The sequence below is a fragment of the Erinaceus europaeus genome, chromosome 18 (assembly GCF_950295315.1).
Source record: "Erinaceus europaeus chromosome 18, mEriEur2.1, whole genome shotgun sequence".
NCBI lineage: Eukaryota > Metazoa > Chordata > Mammalia > Eulipotyphla > Erinaceidae > Erinaceus > Erinaceus europaeus.
Window position 1 is genome coordinate 22884625 of NC_080179.1, and position 19020 is coordinate 22903644.

Consider the following 19020-nt stretch of genomic DNA (forward strand, 5'->3'; position numbering starts at 1 on the left):
CTGAACTACTCATAGCAATACATTTTTATTTTTCTTATTTATCTTTTCATTATCTTTGTATTGTGGTAACATTGGTCTGCAATACTCTACATGTTTTAGAGAGTACAGTTCCATCCCTTTTCAAGGAGATACTTTTTTTTTAAAGAAATACATTTAATGTTCTTTTTTACTTTTACTTTTTATTTTATTTTTATTTATTTATTTATTATTTTTTCAGCCAGAGCACTGGCTTAGCACTAGTTCAGCTCTGGCTTATGGTGATGCAGGGATTGAACCTGGGACTTTGGAGCCTTAGGCATGAGAGTCTGTTTGCATGAGTCTGTTTGCATAACCATTATGCTATCTACCCTCCGCCCAAAGACATATATTTGAAAGAAAAGGTATAGGGCTAGGGAGATAACTCATCTTTTTAAAGTACAGAACTTGAATGCCTGAGGCTCTAGGGTCTGAAGATTTAGTACCTGATACCATCTTGTGCCAGAGCTGAGTAGTACCCTGGTCTCCCTCTCTTATTCTCTCCCTTCACTTTCTCATAAAGAATAAATATATGAATAAAGTATAAAGCAAACAGAAGTCAACATTACAAGAACATGTTTCTGGATTAAAATTAGTTAGAAAGAGATCTAGCATCATTTTCAGAGTGAGGGGGAAATACTCTCTGATTGAATATAACCAGTTATGCCTTGTTGTCCAATACTTTACTTTTACCATAGTCACAGATTATCAGAAAATGTTAGCGGGGTTGTGAAAAATGTTCTTGTTCTTCCCTGCATGCTATCCTTTCTTATCTTGGCTTGGCTATTCCTATAAGTAATTAAGTTACTGTTGAAAAAGAACTGTGAAATTAAGAGCAGGTGATAAGAGTGTTAAGCAGGGTTTCTGCCATTTTTGCTGGAAGGTTTTTCCATGGTAGAACCTGAGTCATTTTATCTAGAACAGGGCATGATGTCACAAAAGAATGAAAGGATAGACACATTTCATTGAATATTCTCATTGCTTGTTGATGAAGCCACATATTATAACTGTGCTAAAATCTGGCTTTGAGGTTTCTAGCAGCATAAACCAGCTGTTAAGAAAAATTGTTCATTCTTGTTTCTGTCTTAATGAAGTTTTGTATTTTACCATTTATAGTACTTTCAGTCATACACAATTAAGCTACCTAATAGTAGTTTTTTAATGACTAAGTGTTACTCAGACTCCATGATAGACAATAAAGAACTGGGTGCAGTAAGAGCATAATGGTTATGCAAAAAGACTTTTTTAAAAAAAAAAAAAATTCCCTCCAGGGTTATCATTGGGGCTCGGTGCCTGCACTATGAGTCCACTGCTCCTGGTGGTCATTTCCCCCATTTTTGTTGGCCTTCTTGTTGTTCTTATTGTTACTGCTTTTGTTGTTGTTGCATAGGATAGGACAGAGAGAAATTGAGAGAGGAGGGGAAGACGGGGAGAGAAAGTTAGACACCTGCAGACCGGTTTCACCACTTTGAAGCGACCCTCCTGCTGGTGGGGAGCTGGGTCTCGAACATGGATTCTTAAGCTGGTCCCTCTGCTTTGCGCCATGTGCACTACTTAATCGGCTGCACTATTGCCCGCCCCTCTCCCCCACTTTCTTTTAATTGGATAGGACAGAGAGAAATTGAGGGAAGGGGGAAATAGGGAGAGAGAGACACCTGTGTACACCTGCTTTACTGCTTGCAAAACGACCCCCTTGCAGGTGGGGACTCCCCAGACTCGAACTGTGATCATTGCGTGGGTCTTTGTACTTCATGCGCTTAACCCGGTGCACCACTACCTGAAGACTTTTTATGTCTGAGGCGTCACAGATCCGACGTTTAATCGATTCTCAGTGCTACCATAAGGCAGAGTTGAATAATGCTGTGGTCAAGCAAGCAAGCAAGCAAGCAAGCAAACAAACAAACAATTATAAGGAATCGTCATTATTATTTCTTGATGACCTTTCTTAGCTGGCTCTGAGAGGAAATAACTCTTTATGTGTTGAGTTTTCCCCTAGTAATTTAACACCACTATTTTTCTTTGTTCTAATTTTTTTTTTGAAGACAATACCTTATTTTCTACATTTCCAGGAAAATATTTAGGTTTTTAAGGTGGTATTTTTGCATAGTACCCAATTTTATTTTATTATTGTTATTATTATTTGAATATATTTATCTATAAATGAGAAAGATCGGAGGAGGAAGAGGAAGGACCAGACAGCACTCTGGTACATGTCCTGCCAAGGAGGAATTTAGAACCTCATGCTTGAGAGTCTAATGCTTTATCCACTGCGCCACCTCCTAGACTACAAGTCCCCAATTTTTAACCAGGTTTATAGGCCATACTTTTCTGCTGCTAAAGCCATGCCCTTTCTCCTTCCATCCCCCCCCCCCACATATACACAAACACACACATCCATCCATCTACCTGTTCCTTCCTTCCTTCCTTCCTTGGCCATACTGGGACTTTACCACTTTAGCCCCGACCTCCCCCCACCCCCAGAAGACACACAGAGAGAAACAGAGGGAAAAAAAAAATACCACAACACCAGAGCTTCCTTCAGTGCTGTGGTGGCTGGGCTCAAACCTGAGTCAAGTGCACACTATTCAAGTGACTTATTTAGCCAGACCAAGGACTCGTTTCTAGTCTTGTCTTCACTTGAATTGAGTATTTTTGGATAAACATAGATACCAAATCCTATAAAAGTAATTACAAAGCGAAGTGGACAGGGACATTGGCTGACTCATTTCTTGTGGTATAAACCAAAATATTCTTATTGACTTACTTCTTGAGTAGAATTTTCCCTGTTAGTACTCTTATTCTAGAAGAGTCAAGTGTTTGCTGCTTATTGGACATATATTTTTATAATTAAGGAAATATAATCACATATTTTATTATTGAAAATGAGAGTCCAAAAATACATACCTCTCCTAAGAAGTTTGTTCTTGGCTTACCTTTCAAATTAAGTTTATGGGACATTTTTCCTATTTCAAAATATTCTGCTGCATTCAGTATTGCTGGGTTATTTATGAACATTGGTAAACTACTCTTCATAATGATGCTCTTGCCATGAAAATGCCAACTAGAGAATGACTTTTTCTTTTCTTTCTTTCTTTTCTTTTCTCTCTCTTTTTTTTTTTACAATTTCTTTTTAAAAATATGTTTTATTTATTTTGGAAAGAGATGGAGAGAAATTGAAAGGGAAGGAGGAAATAGAGGGAGAGAAAGAGAAAGAGATACCTACAACACTGATTTACCACTTGTGAAGCTTTTCCCCTGCAGGTGAGTACAGGGGGCTTGAACCTGGGTCCTTCTGTGCACAACCAGGTACACTACCACCTGGCCCCCAGAATGACTTTTTGAAAATTTTATTCAGTAAGGCTACTCTCATGTCATTGAAGAGATTTTTTAAATACTTGGAGGTATTGCATACATTAAAAAAAATCTATTTAAGTTATCTTGTGCATGCAGAAATATATATATATATTAAATGAAACACACACATATATGTATAGTTATTTCCTTTAATAGTAAATATAAACCATGCATACTTTTTCTTTTTTAGATTAGGTCGCAGTGCACAAGCCTGCTTAGGAGTAAGAAGTTTCTGTCAGCATTTCATTGCAAGAATAATATGTCTTAGTGTTTGGCTTGAAAGCAGTAGTTCCTAACTTTGCTGCACATTAGAACCACCTGGGAGCTTTTGAAAAATTTCACTCTCAGTTTGTATCCTAAAACAATTTATACCATTGTTCCTGGGGTTGGAATCCAGGCAGTGGTATATTTTAGATCTCTCCAACTGATTTCAATGTGTAGCCAAGGCTGAAACCAGCTTTAGAATAAAGTTAGAAATGCCATCTCAGATTTAATTGCATATGGTCTTGGAACTTGTACAAATCTGATTTCTTAACTAAGACTGTATAGGATATTTTGCCACCCATATGAGATGAAGAAGAATCTTTGAGACTTAGCCAGAAACTTGGGATAATTGAGACTGGTGATCAATGTGGAGATGCTCACATGTAGAAGAGAAACTAAGACATGTAGGGCTTGAGCCTGACTCAGGGAACTGCTTTCCAGCCCTCCTCCTCCTCCGGCTCCTCCTCCTCTCCTTTTTGTTTCTAAAGATCTATTTCATTTATTTCAAAAGGAAGAGAGAGGGAAAGAGAGAAGAGAGGAGAATGGAAGAGGAATATCAGTCTGGCACATGCAATACCAGCATCAAATTTATAACCTCATGCATATTAGTCTGGAAGTCTACCACTGTGCCATCTCCTGGGATAGTAGAGTTGCCTTTTAAAAAATTTCTTTATCGGCGGATTAGTGGTTTACAGTTGATAGCAGAACATAGTAATTTGTACATGGGTAACGTTTTCTCAGTTTCCACATAACAGTTCGACCCCCACTAGGTTCTCCTCTGCCATTCGTGTTCCAGGACCTGAGCCCTCCTCCCAGCCCAGAGTCTTCTACTTGGGTGCAATACATCAACTCCAGTCCACATTCTGCTTTGTATTTTCCCTTCTGTTCTTATTTTTCAACTTCTGTTTATGAGTGGGGTCGTCCCATATTCATCCTTTTGTTTCTGACTTATCTCTTTTAACATGATTTCTTCAAGCTCCATCCAAGATAAAGTGAAGAAAACGACTTAACCATTTTTAATAGCTGAGTAGTATTCCAACTTACTCAGCCATAGTAGCCTTTCTAAAGTGTCCCTTGGCGGATCACATCTATCAGTTCCTACTTGTAGCCAGTACTATGTATGGGAGAAATTTTCCTTGGGAAGAAGGGGAAATCAAAAGTCATATAGCACTATTATAAAACTCCCTCATAAATAGATACTTTTATTTCTCTCCTTTTTTGGGGGGTGGGTTTCATCTGTGTCTTCCCTCCCCAATCCATAACATTTCTGTGGTAATGGTTTTATCTATTTTTTTAAATTTAATTTTATTCATTTTTCTTTGACTGAGCATGATAGAGAGATAGAGAAGGAAACAGAAATGCAGAGAGAAAGAGAGACACCTGCAGCGCTGCTCCACTATTTGTGAAGCTGAACCTCTGCAGGCAGGGACGAGGGACTTGAACCTTTATCTTCTTGCATGGTGTCTGCTATTCTGGCTGTCCCACAACCTGACCTGTTAATATTTTTCATATCCCCCCCCCCATTAAAGCTGGTCTGTCAGTCATGAGAGAGGCATGTCACGCCGTGCTGTGGCACATCTGGCTGGGTTGGCACAGCAACCACGCCAGCCTGATAAGTTGCTTCAAACCCTTTTGGCAACCCTCTTGGATCTGTCTCCCACCCACACTGCTCCCAGTAGAATGTTCTGCTATGGATGCTGCTTGGGCTTCTGCTGATAGAAAGACCTTTCACTCGCTACCCCCGTTTTCAGCTTGGCCTTCCCACTCTTGTGAAATTTATATTTGCAATGCGCTTCAGATGGGGCTGTGCGAGCAGATTCAGCATGGAAGTTCCAAGGGAAGAGGAAGTGATATGTGATGACTTGGTCTGGCACATGTCACAGTGACATGCCTGAGTCTTTTTTCACTAGCCTTCCAAAAGAGTTGTGCTATTTTTATTCCTGGCTTGTCATTTTGGCAAATGGGATATCAAATTTTTGCAGGTTAATCCTACTTTGCCCTCATGCTTTTCTCTCTGAGTTTTTACCCTTGTGAAATTCCACCCCTTTCCATCCTTATTTCCAGCTATCCTTCTTATCTCTTTCTGCAGATCAGACTCAACTAGATGCAGCCGCTCGGCTTGTTCTCCTGCTAGGTCCTCCTAACTCTGTCCCCTTGATTCCAGTCCTTTGAGCCTTTTTTTAAAAAGTTTTTTTATATAATATTTTTTAATATTTATGTATTTATTTCCTTTTTGTTGCCCTTGTTGTTTTTATTGTTGTTGGATAGGACAGAGAGAAATGGAGAGAGGAGGGGAAGACAGAGAGGCAGAGAGAAAGTTACACACCTGCAGACCTGCTTCACCGCCTGTGAAGTGACTCCCCTGCAGGTGGGGAGCCGAGGGGCTTGAACCGGGATCCTTACGCCGGTCCCTGCACTTTGCGCCACCTGTGCCTAACCCACTGCGCTACCGCCCAACTCCCTTAAGTTTTTAACATTTATTTATTATTGGATAGAGACAGAGAGTGAGATTGAGAGAGGAGGGGGAGACAGAGAGGGTGAGAGACAGGAGACATCTGCAGCTCTACTTCACTGCTTGTGAAGTTTCCCCTTGCAGGTAGGGATCAGGGGCTTGAACCCTGGTCCTTGCTCACTGTTGTCTATGCGCTTAACTAGGCGTGCCACCTCCTGGCCCCAGTTCAAGTCCTTTGTACACATTTCTTTCACAGGTCTTTCTACCAACTGTTTCTCAACCTTCCCTTCTCCTACTGCTTTGTCATTCTAAAACCTGTTTTCTGGAACTGTGGTGTCAGCATCACTTGGAAGACTGTTAGAAATGCGGAATCACAGGCCCCTCCCCAGGTCCCCTGTATCAGCACCTACATTTTCACACATCCCCTGGGTGATCTGTATACACCGTCACATATGAGAAGCACTGCTCCAGTCAGTGTTCTTCTGTGGATTGTGTCCGAATTAAGGAAATAGAGTATCATAACCTGTTTTAGCATATCCATTTATTCATCTTTGGGGAATATTTTTGCCATTTTTAGGGATAAGAATAAATGAACATGCTTGGGAATAAATGGTTTAGCCCACTTATATGAGTCAACTTAGGACACTGAGAAAAAGTTAAAACATTTTAGTTTATTGATTACCACAGGAGGAATTCAAATACCAACCTTCATTACTGGTTTTTTTTTTTTCTTCCTTTTTTCCCTTCTTGGTAGAGCCAGAACTATGTGCATATATGATTTCATCACTCTTTCTTATTGGGAAAGAGAGGGAGAGAGAGGGAGAGGGAGAGAGGGAGAGAGAGAGAGAGAGAGAAAGAAAGAAAGATAGCAGCACTAGAGCTTCCAAAGTTTCATAGTGTTTTTGCATGTGGTATATGGGATCATATGTATGGCAAGGCATATATGTCCTACCTGCTAAACTATTTCTTCAGCCTCATTATCAGTGGTTCAAAAAGACAACTTTCTTTGTCTGAACTCCTGTAATCAAAATCTCATGGACTGGGCTACTTATAAACAACAGAAGTTATTTCTCATAATTCTGAGGACTGGAAGTGCTAAGTCAGGTTCCAACATAGTCAGATGGAGGTAGGCCTTCTTCCTGGCTGCAAAGCTTCCCAATTTCCTCACATGGTGGAAGAAGCAAGTAGCTTTCTGGGATTTCTTTGGTAAGTACCTAGATTCATTCATGAGGAATAACACTGATTCGAAGGGATATATGCACCACCATGTTCACAGCAGCTTTATTCACAGTAGCAAAAACCTGGAAACAACCCAAGTGCCCTTCGACAGATGACTGGATAAAAAAGTTATCAGACATATAACTCAGCAGAGTATTATGCAGCAATAAAAAATGATGATATTGTGTCCTTTGGGGTAAAGGGATGTGAAATGGGAGAATATGGTGCTAAGTGAAACAAGTAAGGAGGTGAAGGACAACTAGAGAATGGTTTTTCATATATGTAGAATATAGACAATTGAATATACAATTGTGAAGAAAAAAAAACAACAAAATGTCAACCTGTCCTCAAGACTGTGGGAGAACTATAGTGATTACCTGTGCGGGTGGGGACACAGATCGTTGGTGATGGGAGTAATGAAAAATATAAATAAAGAAATAAAAGTAACCCCAGATGATGGGGTACTTATTTTCTTGGCTTCTCAGCTTAAAAAAAAGTGGAATATAACCTCATGACCTAAATACGTCTCCCAAATTCCACTTCCTAACTCTTATCAGTTTATGAGTTTTGAGGGTACACAAACATTTAAGGCCAGAGCAGAAATACAGATACCAAATTTTAGTAGTCCCTAGAAGGCAATTAAAGTGAATCTATAAAACAAGGGTTGCTTAGATTGACAGGACACCTGTGTCTTTCACAAATGATATCTTGACCCTCTGTGAGGAAATATTACTTGCTGTGGGAGTTGATGCCTACACATTTCCCATCACAACATAGGGTAACTTTATTTTTCCCTGAGGTTAAATTTCATCCTGTCATTAGGCATTTGAGACTGTACTGCACAGATGTACTGTGGATGGCATGAGAGTGGGAGATATGGTATTTATTTATTTATTTATTTATTTATTTATTTTTTTTTAGCCAAGTGGTGAAGTAGGCTGTATGGAAGAATGAGCTTATGATTCATCAAACTGATGCAGGTTTCCTTTCAGCATATTCACCTTTGGTCTGCTCTTATAGTGCCCTTAGAGGCATATTAGTAAGAATGGTGTGTGTGTGTGTGTATGTGTGTGTGTGTGTATTATATATATTTTTTAATCTTCAGGTTTAAATATCTAGCTGGTGCCTTCAAGACCTAACATTTTGATGGGAAAGAATTTGATAGGTTATATCCATAAGTTACTTGAAAGAGTCCTTTCTCTCTCAAAACACACGCACACATGCAGTGCAGTTAGAGAACCTGATACACTAGGTAGAAAGTGATACTAAGCCATCTAAATCCAAAGGGCTAGGAAATGTGTTTTTCCATACTCTGACCCAGCTTTGCTTCAGTGCAGAAGAATTTTCCATTATCTGAGCATTGGTGGCTTATTGTGTACTCTGATTAATGATTTCAAGGTTTGAAGCTAGAACACTAAGTCATTTACATTGAATTTAAACTAGTGAGAAGGTAGAGCATGTGTACTTTCAGAAATACCATACTCATTTCTGTGAACAAGGGGGCGGGTAGCTGTTTAAACTGAAGACTCCCAAATGCTGCAGACCTTCAATTGGGCCTTACACACAGTGAGCAGATAGCGAGGAACTTGCACCAGGACTGGTCTGAGCAGTGTTCCAGTTCTCCTTCAGAATTGTCCGAGTATCAAAACCTAGTACCAGAAATGGATAGATGCCACGTCTCACGTTTTAGATGTTGCTCAAAGGATAGGATCTACTGAGCTGAAAAGCACAAGATCTAGAAAACCTGTAATCAGCTGGCTGGAGGAGGGAGGTGATAAAGGCAGAATGTAATTATAATGAAAAGAAAACTAGAAAAGAGAGTGATTCTTCTTTGATGTTTATCCATTGTTCAAAAGCAACTGCTAAGCTTTTATTTAGATGTGTATATGAGTTATGTGTTAGGTTATTTTGGCCAAGATATTTGACAGAAAGAGTTGTTCCTAATAATTTGAGGATATGTAAATATAGGCAACCAAATTGGAATTCTAATCAGGCTACTTTAAGTTAACTCAAAGTTAACCAGAAGCTCATTATTGAAAATATTTATAGAATATCCCAAGTAAACGTTTTTATCATTAATATATTACATAAGCAAATGAGGTTTCTCTGGTGATGTTAGTTATTCTTGTAACTTTTGGATAGTTCATTGAAAGTGAGCAACACTGACTTGGTAATTTCGACTGAGGGTTAGCATTTAACTGACATTATAGGACTTAGGGGAGAATTTATAAACTAAAACCATTATAAATTTGATTTATGTGGAAAAATGGTTTATTAAAGTTGTCTATTTGATTCTGAACTTTTTAAAGATGTATCTATAGTAAACTCTTGTTTTGTTTATAGTAGTGCTTCTAAACAGTGAGAGATTAACAAAAGCACTGTTCTCCTATATTGTTGACGTGATTCAATTATAAGTTTCTCTAGTATATAACTCAGTGGACTCTATTCCAGTACCAGTACTTACTGTACCTCTTTTAGAGAGGATGTAGTATCAGATGCTTCTGAAACTTGTTTTAGCCCCTTTTCCCTTTGTCTACTTGGTGGGGTACCTGCCGTACTCGACACTTTGACAATGACCATTCGAATTTTTCCAGGTGTGTTTTATCACTCCCATCTCTACAGTTCTGAGAAACAGAGGCCATTCTGTTGTTCCCTTTAGGATTAGGGAGAAGCTCTGACCCTCTGAGTTAGGTGGCAGCAAGCCCAGGTCTCCTAATTACTCACCCCATCTTTCCTATCTGTTGAGACCCTCAGTTCAGGTAGGAGGTAGTTAGTGGATGGCAGGACACTCAGCTGGTAGAATATGGGGTTGTCAGGGTGATAATTCTGGCTCATTTGCTCCTCCTCTGCCCTGTGGTTGGTGCACAGGCCTGTATAGTCACTTGTTGAACCTTTCCTTTCTAATTCTAGCAAGTTGATAATTAGGGGTGTTAGTTTTCCCATGGTTTAGGCATCCACTGTCTCCCCCCACCCCTTACCACCATATGCTTTTTTTTTAACAGGAAAGTCTCTAAGTAACTCGACTGTGTTTCACTTGTGTTCTACTCCTCAGTGTTCACACTACAGTACTATGTCATCTTTTGTTCTTTTTTTACAGAAAGAAATTCAAGCCATGAGTCAATGCAGCCATCCCAACGTAGTGACCTATTACACCTCTTTTGTGGTTAAAGATGAACTTTGGCTGGTTATGAAATTGCTAAGTGGAGGTAAGCAGGGTTTATTGTTAATGCTTGTTTGCTCTTTTATTTTATGCTATTATTAGTCTTTTTTTTTTTTTTAACAAAAAACACATTTGTGTGGACCAGCATATTTAATACAACTTTAGATCTGATTCTCTTGATTCTGCATCTACAGGATTTTATTTCATGCTTTATTACCTGTCCAGAGACTAAGGTCCAGATTTTATCACATTGATATTCAAAGCCTGTTATAGCTTGGCTTCATTTCTGGTCATATCTGTGCTCTTTTCTGCTTTGGTCATGTTGGGGTGAATGGGGTTTCTTAAATATCCTCTGCACACTGAGGATATTTATGCTTCCACACCCTTCCCTGTGCTACTCCCAGCTCTAGGTTCTATCCTACTTGTTCATTTGCTTAGATCCTAAAAGGTTCCATCTTTATAGTCACCCGTTATTCCCTCCAAAAATGTTCATTGCTTTTCCTTTTTAAGCACTTAAAACAAAAACAAAACAAACAAACAGACAAACAAAAAAAAACCCCAAACAATTCAAGTCCTTAAAACATTCTGTCTCAGTGAGTTTTTCCAGTGTGACTTATTCTAGGTTCTGTGGTGATGCAAATGTCCTGTAGCTGTGCCTCTCTACTTTCTACTGGTCACGTGCAGCTCTTGAGCACTTGCCATGTGGAGAGTGTTAGGAAGGACTGAATTCCTATTCAAATCTAATGGCCGTATATGTAATTAAGCTTAGGTGGCTAGGAGCTATGATGTTGGACAGTGTAGAGTTAGATCATGTGCTTCTTGAAGAAAGCAACACACTAATTTACTTCCAGTTCATGCAACCCCAGGACGCAGTGAGTGGTCAGTAAGGGTTTCCATTGAAATAGAGGGAAACTTCCTGCATGCTAAATTATTTGTTTGCAATGTGGATAGGAAATGGCGGTATTTTCATCCTAACTTTGCTTTGGTCAAGGAAAATAAAGTTTCAGATCGCTGAACTTATAAAAGCTACTAACAATTTATAATAAAGCTCATATTCTTGTATTCTATTTATTTTAATCTTTTAATATCTCTACTTAATAGGTAATGATAATTATAACTATTATTTATTTACTTATTTTATTTTCCCTTTTGTTGCCCTTGTTTTTTTATAGTTGTTGTAGTTATTGTTGTTGTTATGGATGTCATCGTTGTTAGATAAGACAGAGAGAAATGGAGAGAGGAGGGGAAGACAGAGAGTAGGAGAGAAAGATAGACACCTGCAGACCTGCTTCAATGCCTGTGAAGTGACTCCGCTGCAGGTAGGAAGCCGGGAGGCTCGAACTGGGTGGGATCCTTCCACCTGTCCTTGTGCTTCACGCCATGTGCGCTTAACCTGCTGCGTTACCGCCCGACTCCTGCTCAAATCACTTTTAAGCAATCTTAGATCTGTTCAAGGCAAATTATTTATGTTATTTAATTTAATATGGACAACATCCTTGAATGAAAAATGTTACAACCCTTACTACTATTATTTTTTTTAAAGTACACTAGAGTTCCATTAGAGGTAAGCAACTTGCCCAAGTTTTCATCCATGGTGAGTGAAACCTGTGCTAGAATTCATGGTTACAGGACCTATTGACTTCAAAAGCTAAGTAGAATTGCAGGTATCATCACTTTCATTTTCACAGACCTGGAGAATCACTGCTTAGAAAACCCACTGTCATTGCTTCTCAGCCTTCTGGCTAAGATAAAGTGTAGAAAATCCACTGTCCTGGAGCCCTGCTTCCCCAGACCCCCTTCCCACTAGGGAAAGAGAACGACAGGCTGGGAGTATGGATCGATCTGTCAACGCCCATGTTCAGCAGGGAAGCAATTACAGAAGCCAGACCTTCCACCTTCTGCACCCCATTGTGACCCTGGGTCCATATTTCCAGAGGGATAAAGAATAGGAAAGCTATCAGGGGAGGGGATGGGACACGGAGTTCTGGTGGTGGGAATTGTGTGGAGTTGTACTCCTCTTGTCCTATGGTTTTTGTCAGTGTTTCCTTTTTATAAATAGAAAATGAAAAAAAAAAAAAAGAAAAAGAAAACCCAAGTGAATTCTTTTTGTAACACCCAGTGTCACCATATTTCTAATGTGTTCTCTTTTCAGGGTATTATCCCTGTGCATCTCTATTAAATGCGATATTTAATTTAGGAGCAATGTCTGAATTGAATGCAGTAAAAACTGGTATGGCTGAATTAAACTTGTAGAACACATTTTAATCTACAGATCCAGTTCCTACTAACTTTGTATGAGGGAAGCATCTTAATTTTTTTTTTTTTAAAGAAACTGTCTTGAATGAAGTAGAGCCCCAGAAATGAGATGAAGAACATTTTGTAATTGCCTTGGGTCTGCTTGTATGTCTCAGTAGGGAGCCTGGGAAAGTTCAGTTCAGTTCTCTTTTCAATCTTGTCAGTCCTATTAGTCATTGTTTCCTTGAGTGCCCACTTTGGTTCCGAATTAAAAAGAGAAATGAGTTTAAAAGAAAAAAAAAAAGAAAAAAGAAGAAGAAAGAGAAAGGAAGCCTGTTTGAGCCAGACTTCTGTGTTGAGTGTTGGGATTACTCCTGGATTCTGCAGGGAATGATGCTCTGCTTTGTAACTGAAGTGATCTTAACATACTCTTTCCTTGGGGAGGTTACCTCACTATGAGATAGTCTTCTGTCCAGGGATTTAGGATAGCCTCAAATAGCTCTCTTCATGATAAGAATATTATTTCCTCACTTTATTTTTATTGCAATTAACTTTTTATAAGTTTGGCACTATTCCCTTCCCTGGAAAAGTGGTAAAATCACCATCTTTTAAAGAGCATTCAGTATAGTCTGCCTGTTCTTGAGGTAAGAGAAACAAGCTCTATGCAGGTTTTCACAGGTGAGGTGAATGTGGGCAGATGTGGACACTTGTTCATTTTTCTCTCAGGAGACCAGAGGTTACATATGCCCACTATGGCATATCTCTATGAGATAAACTGTTTTTTGATGTATATTTTGTAAATGATCTAAAAACCCAAAACCAATAACTTAAAGATCTTTTATTTCTCCTGGTGGGGGGAAATATGCATTTGTTTTCATCTGTAGTATTTTTTATTACATCAGTTCTCTTAAAGCGAGGTGGGTGGCTAGTGATATTTAATAGGGAAATTCAGTCTCCTAGTTAGTCATAGAGAGCCTGAAGCCAAATTCAGTTCCTGAGGTAAGCCATTTGTTAATTCTTAAGAAATGTTGAACCCCCAGGTAATTATGGCTTTTAAAATCACCCAGAAGCTTGGGATATTAATTAATATGTGTTGAAACATGAATTCGCAATGCCAAGGATACTAATCTGTTTATAGTAACAAAATAATAGGGATTTATTTTGTTATTATGAAAGTCAATACAGCAAACATTGAATAAATGAAAATAAATATTGCCTAGAGTCACTGAAAGCAATCTTCTGGTTATCACAGCTCTAGAGGCAACATTTTTTTGTCTTCTTTCCCAGAAGTGTTCTAGGCATTAAATAACTGTGTGTACTTCTCTCTCCCTCCCACCCCCCCCCCCCCTTGGCAGTTCATTGCTGTCTTTCTTCATAGCTTCTGGCTCCATTCTTTTTCTTTTTCATTTTAGACATCATGGACTCTCTGTAATCAATTATATATAAGGGAAAAGGGACTAACCCTGAAATAGTCCTGAGCCATCTTCAGACTCCTGACCCAGAATGTTCTTCCTGAATCTTAGCAGAAAGTGTGTTTGCAAACTTTAAATTAGCATTCTTTTTTTTCTTTTTTATTTAAGAAAGGGTTAATTAACAAAATCATAGGGTAGGAGGGGTACAACTCCACACAATTCCCACCACCCAATCTCCATATCCCACTCCCTCCCCTGATAGCTTTCCCATTCTCTATCCCTCTGGGAGCATGGACTCAGGGTCATTGTGGGTTGTAGAAGGTGGAAGGTCTGGCTTCTGTAATTGCTTCCCCGCTGAACATGGGCGTTGACTGGTCGGTCCATACTCCCAGTCTGCCTCTCTCTTTCCCTAGTAGGGTGGGTCTCTGGGGAAGCAGAGCTCCAGGACACATTGGTGGGGTCTTCAGTCCAGGGAAGGTTGGCCGGCATCCTGATGACATCTGGAACCTGGTGACTGAAAAGAGAGTTAAAACATACGAAGCCAAACAAATTGTTGAGCAATCATGGACCCAAAGCTTGGAATAGTGGAGAGGAAGTGTTAGGGGGGTACTCACTGCAAACTCTGGTGTACTTCTGCTTTCAAGTATCTATTTTGCAGTAGTTTATGGATACGTGTGAACATATGCTCTCTCTCACAGAAACTGGTGTATATCTAGGTTTTGGGACTTGGTTAGAAAGTGAACCACCTGAGATGGAATTAGAATATACTATGAAATGAAAGGAAAGGTCTCACCCGAGTAATGAAGTTGAAGGGTTGTCATTCCACACGTGAAGTCTCTGGACACAATCTGAAGTGAAGCATGTTGAGGTGGCAATCATTGCGTTGGTTAGGTTGTGATCGGCAGATGCAATATTATTTGATATGGATTGGGAGAGGCATATGGGAAAGTGGGCCCTATCCAAGGGTTCCAGGACTGGGGGAAGTAGAGGCTCTATAGTAGAGATGTGAGGTTGCTGAATTTGGTCAGGTCGTGCTGTTAGTTTCCCTTTCAGATCTTCTTCCTCAACTTCTGTTGATGAGTGGGATCATCCCATACTCGTCTTTATCTTTCTGACTTAGCTCACTTGCCATAATTCCTTCTAGCTCTGTCCAAGATGGGTCAGAGACGGTGGCTTCATTGTTCTTGACAGCTGCTAAATTAGCATTCTTGATCCCTGGCTGCCATGTACTTGTTTGTGTGTCTTGTGAATATTTGCATTGAATAGACAAAGTCATGTTTTGCTGTTCCCATGCAGCTTTTATTGGATTGTCAGAAAAGTCATGATGTGTTTTTCTGTGCAGAAATGTGTCCTGACTTTTTTGACAATCCAATAAAATAGGTTGCACTATTCTGGAAAAAGTATTGAAGGTGCCTGCACCAGTGTTTTATTTCTTATTCTATCTGTTTATTTAGGTTCAATGCTGGATATCATAAAATACATTGTCAACAGAGGAGAACACAAGAATGGAGTTCTGGAAGAGGCAATAATAGCAACAATTCTTAAAGAGGTTTTGGAAGGCTTAGACTATCTACACAGAAATGGTCAAATTCATAGGTATGACTTCTGCAGAGATATTTAAATTCTTTTGCTTGTATCGTTAGTCCTGGTTTACAAGGAATAATGCAGGCAAATGCCATTTTATTTCTCATTTACAGAAAATAGATGGAGGAGTGTACATAAGAATGAAACAATAACACATTATGAGGGACCAGTTGGTGGCACACCTGGTTGAATGCACATGCTACAAAGCACAAAGACCTGGGTTCAAGCCCCTGGTCCCCACCTGTAGGGGGAAAGTTTCACAAGTGTTGAAGCTATGCTGCAGGTGGCTCTCTGTCTCTCCCCCTCTCTATCTCCCCATTCTCTTCTCAATTTCTCTGTTTCTACCCAAACAAACAAAATAAATACAATATTTTTTAAAAAATGAAAAAGAGCTATGTATTGATGTGTTTTATTGGAATTCTCAGTATTGATTTATATGATTTCACTATAAAATAAGAACAGAATATGAAAAAAAAGATAGTTACTGTACTGTTTTACATACTCAGTACAACTGAATGGTATCTTTAACTTCCTAACACTGACAAGACTACTTCTGCCATTGTAATGTGCTTATTTTCAACATGGTGGGAGAGGAGGTGTGGAGGCATTGATTTCATGTTCTTTTGTGTCATAAAATGCAAATTCTTAAGTAGCAAAATAACATAGTATATGTATGAAATAGTATTACTTGGACTGTTAAAAATAGTCAAAGGTAAACAGCCATTTGTCAGTTACATTGTAATTACCCCAGCATGAATATTTAAGGAATTCCACTATATCTTTCAATAATTTGAAACATTACTGCAGATGCCACACTTTTACATTGCTGTATTTCCTTTCTCGATGTTAGAATATTCAGTAAAACTTCTACTTGAAAAAAATCACAGAATATTATGATTAATATTTATGATTATTCCTCTCAGATTCATTGTTTAAACTTCTAATGAGATTAATTTGGGATTGTGTCACAGATAAAAATAGGTATAAGTACAATAGCTTTGCATAATCTGCACATTATTTTATTTTTTGCCACAAGGGTTATTGCTGGGGCTCATTGTCTATAAAACTCTGTCATTCCTAATGGCCATTCCCCCCCCCCTTTTCATTTTGATGAAGAGTGAGAAACAGAGAGGGCAAGAGTGTAGGAGAAAGAAAAGGAGAGACTCCTGCAGCATTTCTCCACCGCCCATGAAGCTTTCTTTTTGAAGGGTTTGAACCTGTGTTCTTGAGCATGATAATGTAGGTGCCAGACCACGGTGCATATACTTTAATGTTTGATAAAATGATAGCATTGTAATTTCATTGATGTTCTGTAACTGTAAACTAATTTACTCATTAATTAAACCTAGGCAATTATTTCATGTAAGGTATTTGTTAGTACAACCCTGGCCACTCCCCAAGGCCAGTCTATAAAGTCACAATATACCCCTGTAGCTTTAAAAGTCTTAGATATGATTTTATTTATTATTTTTAAATTTTTATATGTATTTATTTATTTTCCCTTGTATTGCTCTTGTTTTTTATTGTTGTTGTAGATGTCGTCATTGTTGGATAGGACAGAGAGAAATAGAGAGAGGAGGGGAAGACGAGGGAGAGAAAGACAGACACCTGCAGACCTGCTTCACCACCTGTGAAGCTACTCCCCTGCAGGTTCGGAGCCAGGGGCTCGAACTGGAATCCTTACGCCAGTCCTTGCACTTGGCGCCACGTGCCCTTAACCGCTCAACTCCCAGATATGATTTTAATATTTATCAAGTGACATGCCAAATAGCTGAATTATATGATAGATTTCAAATTTTTATTGAGTTAATGGAATGGAATGTTTGCATTTCATAATTCATATTCCATTTTTTTCCCAACAGGGATTTGAAAGCTGGTAATATTCTTCTTGGTGAGGATGGTTCAGTACAAATAGCAGGTAACATTGATAAAATTTCTTTACAAGTTTACAGAAGTATAACAGTTTCCAGGAATGTAGAATTACTTTTCAGAAATGAATAAGTGCACATAAGCTTTTCTAAGGTCAGTTTTGGGACTAAGGAATAATATATTTTCAAATTGTTTTAATAAATCTTTGCTAGACCACTCTATAAATAATAGTATTTTAGGATGTAGCTTTCTTTTATTTTTTTATTATCTTTACTTATTGGATAGGGACAGTCAAATTGAGAGGGAAGGGGGAGTAGAGGGAGAGCGAAAAGAAAGAGAGATACCTGCAGCCCTTCTTCGCTACTCGCAGTGCTTTCCCCCTGCAGGTGGGGACAGGAGACTTGAACTCTGGTCCTTGTGCATTGTAACATGTGCGCTCAACCAGGTGCACCATCACCTGGCCCCGAAAGTAGCCCTTTGTTGAAAAATTTCCTATGATTTTTACCTCCCTGATTGAAACAATGCAGTACTTACATAACTATAAGAAAACTACTTTTGATGGGGTTGTAGTGGTGTATCTGGTAGAGGTCACATGCTACCATGCATGAGAATTCAGCTTCCGGCCTCTAGCCCCATCTGCAAGGGAGGAAGCTTCCTGAGTAGGAGAGCAGTGCTGTAGGTGCTTTCTTTTGCTCTGTTTCCCTCAGTCTCTATCACAAGTAGTAAAAACAAAAAGCTACTGGGTATGGCAGAGCACTCCTGCAGAGATAACCCTCATGGCAAAAAATACTTTTGCGAGTTTCTTGATGACTTTAAAAAGTTCAAACATCAATTTAACATATTTTACTTCTGCAGAGGGGGACACAAGAATTGTGAACTCTTAAAATCTAGTGTTTGTTTTTACTTAAATTTGACTCTTTGTGGTTGTCATTGATTGTTGGTAGACACACAGAGGTAGTAAATGCTTCTTGAGCAAATATATTAGACAAGCGTCTTCTATGTGCAGAACTTCTCATTTTGTCTTTGCTCCTAAAATATCCCAGGACACCAAGGGCAATATGTCGTATGTTCACAGTAACTCTTATTAGACCCATGTCTATTAAAGTCAGTCTCTACCTCTCTCTCAGTTAGTAATGCTTTTGGCATTTCTGGTGGGGTAGTTTTTTCTCTGTGTTAGATGGCCTGTTACTGGTTTCTACACAGTAAAGCAATACTAGCAGCGCATCTCACCAGCTCACTCTTGGTGAGAATGACTAGCCTGGTTGCTGTTCCTGAAAAATGTTGACATTTGCTCCAGATACTTCATCAACTCAAGTCTGCTGCTTTCTGAGTTGATGTGGAAGAAATGCATCTTTAGCATAAGATTAGCTTCTTCATGTATCTAGTTACTAGATCCAAGTTGATTGCACCCCTTAATCCCTGTCTTGTCTCTTGACAGTTCTGATCACTGAGGGTTA

General features: G+C 39.1%; 1 protein-coding gene across 1 annotated transcript in view; it reads left to right on the forward strand.

Annotated features, from left to right (window-relative positions):
• The window catches only part of STK39 (serine/threonine kinase 39), a 355446-nt gene that overhangs the window by 94810 nt on the left and 241616 nt on the right, over positions 1 to 19020 (forward strand). The window contains exons 3-5 of the mRNA XM_060177764.1: positions 10401 to 10509; positions 15565 to 15706; positions 17557 to 17612. Of these exons, the coding sequence (XP_060033747.1) occupies positions 10401 to 10509; positions 15565 to 15706; positions 17557 to 17612 (307 nt within the window). The remainder of the gene's footprint in view (positions 1 to 10400; positions 10510 to 15564; positions 15707 to 17556; positions 17613 to 19020) is intronic.